The sequence below is a fragment of the Gadus macrocephalus genome, chromosome 13 (genome assembly GCF_031168955.1).
Source record: "Gadus macrocephalus chromosome 13, ASM3116895v1".
Classification (NCBI taxonomy): domain Eukaryota; kingdom Metazoa; phylum Chordata; class Actinopteri; order Gadiformes; family Gadidae; genus Gadus; species Gadus macrocephalus.
The window spans coordinates 9,100,549-9,107,147 of NC_082394.1; the positions used below are offsets into that span (position 1 = coordinate 9,100,549).

At 47.3% G+C, this 6,599-nt stretch overlaps 1 protein-coding gene across 1 annotated transcript; it reads left to right on the top strand.

Annotated features, from left to right (window-relative positions):
• Positions 1 to 1,527: 1,527 nt before the first annotated feature.
• On the top strand, positions 1,528 to 6,331 carry abraa (actin binding Rho activating protein a). Its single transcript, XM_060069313.1, has 2 exons — positions 1,528 to 2,675; positions 5,674 to 6,331. Exons 1-2 carry the CDS (start codon positions 2,031 to 2,033, stop codon positions 6,109 to 6,111), a joined length of 1,083 nt encoding a protein of 360 aa, XP_059925296.1. The 5' UTR covers positions 1,528 to 2,030; the 3' UTR covers positions 6,112 to 6,331.
• Positions 6,332 to 6,599: the final 268 nt, after the last annotated feature.

Below are 6,599 nucleotides of genomic sequence, written 5' to 3' on the forward strand. Positions count from 1 at the left end.
ACCTGCTGTGCCTGTGGGCCCTAAAATAGGCACACTAGCGTAGCACTGACGTAGCGGTAGCATAGCACTAGCGGTAGCTTTGAAGGTGACTGATAGGAAGTGTTTTAGCGGGCCATGGGTGAGGCTTGTTCATCAATCATGAGCATCAATGTGTTCATAGGCCTGCAAGGATAGGTCCATTGTTGTTTCAATCGAATAAATTAATTCACCTTTTTTATTTAATTTAAATTATTATCGAAATAATAGTCATTATTAATTATCTATTTTCTTGCAAAAAAGTGTATATAATTTTACTGATTATTTATTGAATATATTCATACATTCATTTGACAATAACAACAATACAAAAATTATCGTAAGTATACTACTTTGTATACATGTGTGTACATATGTGTGTGTGTCTATATCTTGTTGGTGTGTGTGTGTGTGTGTGTGTGTGTGTGTGTGTGTGTGTGTGTGTGTGTGTGTGTGTGTGTGTGTGTGTGTGTGTATGTGTGTGTGTGTGTGTGAGTGTGTGTGTGTGTGTGTGTTTTCTTGTGCATGTGTGTGTGTGTGTGTGTGTGTGTGTGTGTGTGTGTGTGTGTGTGTGTGTGTGTGTGTGTGTGTGTGTGTGTTTGTTTGTGTGTGTTTGTGTGTCGTGGTCAAAACAGAGGGTGACGACATGTAATATCTAAATGTAAAAGGGGACGTTGGCTGGAAGGTATTTTGTGTGTCACAGTAAACAGCCAGACTCACCGCATATTCATAGTCGCCAATGTCTCTCATGATTCAGAGATGCAGAAAATGTTCCTACACACAACATCTACAGGCATGCAGACAGAGACAGATAGACAGACAGAAAAATAGATGGGCCGACAGACAAAAACATTCACCTCATATTCATAGTCTCTTAATCATCATGAAGACATGTTGAAAATGTTCCCACACATAGACATAATGTATACTGTCATGCAGACACACACACACACGCACACATACACACACACGCACACACTCACGCACGCACGCAAACATGCACACTAATAACCTCTGCAAGCTAAAAGCGGCTACATAACAAAGTAACATACATGTTATGCACTGTAGTGTATCTATTCATGTCAGGGCAGGTTGTTATGTTGGGGAGGAGGAGGGGAGGGAATCTCCAGAGGGGTATTCTGGACCTCCAGGACCTCAATCAGACCCAGTCCCCATAAAGAACATCCGTCACCTGTTACACTGAACCCCAGTGTGTGTGTGTGTGTGTGTGTGTGTGTGTGTGTGTGTGTGTGTGTGTGTGTGTGTGTGTGTGTGTGTGTCTGTGTGTGTTTGTGTGTGATTATAAGTTTATGTGCCAGTGCGATACACACACACACACTCATATATAAACCCATACACACACATAAAAACACACACACACACACACACACACACACACACACACACACACACACACACAGACACACACACCCACACACATGTTACTGGAGCTCCTTCCGGTCTCCTGTGGGTCCTGCAACATCACTTCCTTCAGGAGCCCAATCTATTTAAAGATGGGGGTCTCGCCTGCGGAGAACAACTGCTGCTCTCCTGGTTGCTGACCAACACTCCGAAGAGAGAGGGCACACTTTAGGACACTCTGAATAGACTCGATAGGAAGTCTTGAGCACTTCAAAAGACTCTAGATGGCTATGGGATATTCTATAAGAATTCCGAATGGTCCCCAGTTTTGAAAAATTCGATATCATCTATAAGAATTTTTAGGAGACTCGAAGACTTGAGAAGCCTTTTTACTTGATTTTTTAGAATAACTATTTGTTTTTCTATTCATGTTTCTTATATTCTCAAACCCAAGTTGTGGGATGCTGAAGGAGGAACTTCCTTTCTTCTAGTACTCAAGGTCTGGCGTTGACATTCCACCTCTTTCACATCGTGTTAAACCGCCTACAGAAGGCCACTAAACCCAAACCCAACCCACCAGCGAATCACTCCAAGACAACTTACGGAACTGCAGAACTACAGAACCTCCAAGTGGTCCCCTCGCAGTGGTCGCCATGAGCGATAGCAGCAGCAGCAGCAGCGCCCCGGGGGCGCGGCCTTCCTTTGCCCGCGTGGCCAAGAAGGTTCGCTGTGCGGCGGCGGTGGCCAGCCTGGCAAAGAGCTGGCAGGGCTGGGCCAACGTGCACTCGGAGCAGCAGGAGACCATCCCCAGCGGCTGGATGCCCGACTCTCTGGAGGTCGGGGACTCAAAGGAGCAACACACCCGCGCGGTGAAGAAGCTGCTGGTAGCGCCCCGTGTCGCCTCCGCAGACACCGACGACGGCGGTAAGATCCGCAGCGGGGCCGTGACCAAGAGCGTCCCGCTGAGACGCAGCGAGTGCAGCAGCGGAGACCTCATCAGCTCCATCCTGGGCAAGATGGAGACCGGTCCCGCCGAGTTTAAACCGCTCGCGGGCAGCGAGTCGCCCACCCGGCGTCGCCAGATGAGGGCGCTGCAGAACGGCGCTGGGGCCGGGGCAGGAAGTGGAGCCCTCCAGGAGAGGAAGTTGATGCTTCAGGATAAATCGCTGGGCTCGCGGAGCAGCAGCCTGGACACGGAGGACAGCGGGCTGGGGGAGGAGGTGGGGCTTAGCGACAACAGCGAATCAAAGAGGGAGTTGAGTAACGGGCTCCTGAAGAAGCCAATCGACAGGCCCAAGGTAAATGTACGGCTTAATATTCATAACTATTATTCATATTTTTCAATGGTGTAATCCTGGTCTCCCTCAATGATTGCTGAATGAGAATTTTTTATAAAGGTTGAATGAATGTAGTCAAGAGTGTACTTGTGAACTAATGTTCACGAGCACTCAATAATGTATTGTACGAGTGAATTGATTCCATAACCTATTAAGCTGGATAGTGTAGTGGTTGGGGTGTTCTAATGTCCATATAGTCCATATATATAGAAACGCTTCCCCGCTCCTTAAAGCTAGGATAGGCAGTTTAGAGAAACCTGCCAGAGTAAGCTAGATTTTGAAAGGATCCAACTCCCCGAAAACACATGACGGTTTATTGCTTATAAGCTTTAGCTAGGGTCTGCCTAGCCTTGTGGAAGACTCCAGTCATGTGCAATGAGTACAAGGGTATAGTAATCAGGGTATTTTTTAGGGTAGGTAGGTAGACAGGTAGGTCGACAGACAGGGAGGCCATGCAATCATTTCATCAGTGCAGAGCGTCGTTGGTCGTCGAATGTCATGCTAATGATGTTTTCAATTTTTTCAGCGCATTCCCTTTCCTCATTACTGTTGAGATGCAAAGAGAATTTCAATCAATTTGACCAAAAATGCTTCTCAAATAAATAACATACCCTAGCTTTAACAACTTGAATGAGTAAATTGAATTAATTAATTAATTAATACATTCCATACAAAGTAGCTTTTGATGAAAGTGTCTAAATGATTAAGTAGCTAATCATAAATAATATTCAGAATCAAATAACAGATTTGGAGGGATGGAGGGATGTAATCAAAATGGTTGGATAAGTTGTCCCCATTCCAGAATCCTTTCTGGCTTCACAGAGAGAGATGGATAGATGGCTGGAGAGACGACTGAGGGATAGACAGACAGATAGAGATCGTTCACAATCAAATCACCACAGAGCTCAACTTTTCATCTCCTTGCATTAGCTGGGGTCTGTTGATCTGCGTCGGTAATGTGACCCGACCATGTGGCCATGTGCTCCCCCCTTAGTTGGTTGTTAAACCGAAGAGTTTAGGTATCACTCTGTTTCGCCAGAGTCTCCTGTCAGGCCAGAATCAATAAATCTGTCTTCTATGCTTCGCCAACTCCTCTCCATCAGAGAGCCCAGGGGTATTTGGAAAACGGTTCATGGAAATATAGAAATATAATATACAGCAAACGTCAGTAGAGAACACCTAGAAATGCATCCTGACTCAGCGATTGTTGAATTAATGGAGGTCTGCCCCTCTCATATGTTGTGTGTTGCACTCGGCTCTCCCTCCTGCATCCTACTGCTGCAGCCAGCCTGTCAGATGGGTTTCTGCTCATTCTAGATCTGGGCCGACTATACATCTTGACTCCGCCATGTTGAAGTTATTACTTTTATGAAATATGATTTTCATAAAGCCCAGAGCCTGCCAGCGGCGAAACAAAACCAAAACCATTAGCTGAACGAGGCAGACGTCCGCTGCTTTGCACTTGTGTAGAGATGTAATAGCGATAGAGTAGTACATATCATACTGCTGTTCTCAATGAAGCCAAAGAGTACTATTGCATGAACTGGATTTGGTACGGTAACCATACATAAACCCAGTGTTTAAGTACTCAGAGGTGTTGATTTGTACCTGCTTCAGAACGTCAGGACAAGGTTCTGGGTTATTTCCGGACACATTATAGGTGTCCTAAAATAAACTCCAGCCAGCAGGAGCCATTTTATATCATCTAAAAGAAGACCTGCACATACCCTTCTTCTCTCTCCCCTGTCTCCCCCACCCACACTCCCTCCTCCCCTCATCTAAACCCTGAAGGTTTGATCCACACAAACACAGACAGCGCTCCTATAGGAAACACACACACACACACACACACCCACACCCAAACACAAACACATAATCATGCATACACGCAAGCAGATAAACTGTCTCTCTCAGACACAAATTCCGATACACACACGCATACATACACATTCTCTCTCTCTGACAGACGCACACACATGCACACGCACACACACACACACACTCTCATTCAAACACACTAAGACACACGGACACTCACCAACAAACACACACTCCTGCCATCCCCCCCTCGCCCCGAAGGGAACACTCGCTGAGTTTAACGTTGTAAAACATTAGCGGTGTCGTACTGCAACCTAACATTTAAATAAATACACTGATCACCCTCTGACCTTCACAAAGACAGAAAGCCCGTCAGGCAGATGAAGAAAGAAATAATATTTAGAAGGGGTAAAGAGAGACAGGGGAAGAGTGATAGAGTGAGAGAGAGAGAGAGAGAGAGAGAGAGAGAGAGAGAGAGAGAGAGAGAGAGAGAGAGAGAGAGAGAGAGAGAGAGAGAGAGAGAGAGAGAGAGAGAGAGAGAGTTGCAGTCAGTGGAAGAGAGAGAGAGATAGAGAGAGAGAGAGAGAGAGAGAGAGAGAGAGAGAGAGAGTCAGAGATAATCATAGAGTCAAGTAGAGAGTGAGAGAGATATACTGAGATATGGTGAGAGAAAGAGAGAGAGAGCGCCATAAAGTGAGAGTCATAGAGTGGTTTCTCATGGTGGTCTGTCTGTGTCTCTGGGGGATCGGTGGAGGTCCTCAGCCGAGAGGCTCTCCTTGTTGCAGAGGACATTCTGAAGGCTCTGGTGTCACCGTTCAGGGCCCGGGACATACCACCAGCGTGGGCCCGGGGACATACCACACCCGAGGGAGGATGAGAGGAGGGGGGCTTAGGGGGGGCATACCACTACCGCCAAGGGGAGGGGGGGGCATAAATAAGGAAGAGAGGGCAGAGGGAAATGTGAGGAGGGAAATGTGTGTATGATGTGTTGTATTTAGAGGAATGAAGAATAAAATTGAGATAGAAAGAAGATGCGGTGCTCCCCAAACACATTACGACTATCACTTAAGCTCTTTACCACAGAGGCCCAACCTATCCTGACAGTGCTCCTCTTGCTTCCCCTCTCCCTGCCCCCGGGCAGATCAAGGTGACCACCACGGGGGACATCCGGAACCGCTGGCAGCAGTGGTCGGTGAAGCACATTGAGGGCCAGAAGCTTAACCCCTTCAGCGAGGAGTTTGACCATGACCACGCCATGGCCCAGCGGCTGCAGAAGGGCGACAGCGGCTACGGTAAGCCCAAGGAGGGCTCCAAGACGGCGGAGCGCGGCGAGCGGGCGCAGCGGCACGTGCACAAGGAGATGGAGGAGATGGTGTGGATCATCCAGGAGATGGGTGACAAGGACCGGCAGGGGAACACCGTGGTGACCTTCGGACGGCTGTTCGACCGCTACGTCAAGATCTCCGACAAGGTGGTGGGCATCCTGCTACGCTGCCGCAAGCACAAGATGCTGGAGTTTGAGGGCGAGATGCTGTGGAAAGGACAGGACGACCACGTGGTCATCTCCGTCCGGGAATGAGCCTGAGACGGGAGGAGCCTGGGGGGGAATCCTTGGTTGTGATTGTTGACTTAAGCCATAAGAGCCCACAAAGCACACATATTTTGTTTATATTTATAGTGCAACAATAGATCCCAGCAAAACACACCTAGCGCCTTTTTTTGATTGCTTTGTGTAGGACTGATTTCTGTTTTGGACATGTAAAATGAAACATTGTGTCATATGTCACGTTTGAGGCTTTAGACACACATGAGGGTTTCTGCCAGTGCAGATAGATCGTCTGGTGGTGGAGGATGCATCTCTAGCACGCTGGTTATGGAGTCAGCTTAGATCCCAGCTGTGAATTCAAGCAATACAGGCTGCAGGGAAGACCATCAAGGACAGGAATAGAAGTTTACAGAATTTGGGAGGCCATACAGAAATCAATCAGTGCTGAGAATCAATAGTGAGAAAAAGTTTTTTATCTCTGTTTCGGTGTTTGTCTTTCTCTGAGTGTCCATATCTTTGTA

Coding starts and splice junctions, on each gene's coding strand:
- abraa (XM_060069313.1), top strand. CDS start 2,031: ATGAGCGATAGCAGCAGCAGCAGCAGCGCCCCGGGGGCGCGGCCTTCC. Junction 2,676..5,673: donor AGCCAATCGACAGGCCCAAG/GTAAATGTACGG, acceptor GCCCCCGGGCAG/ATCAAGGTGACCACCACGGG.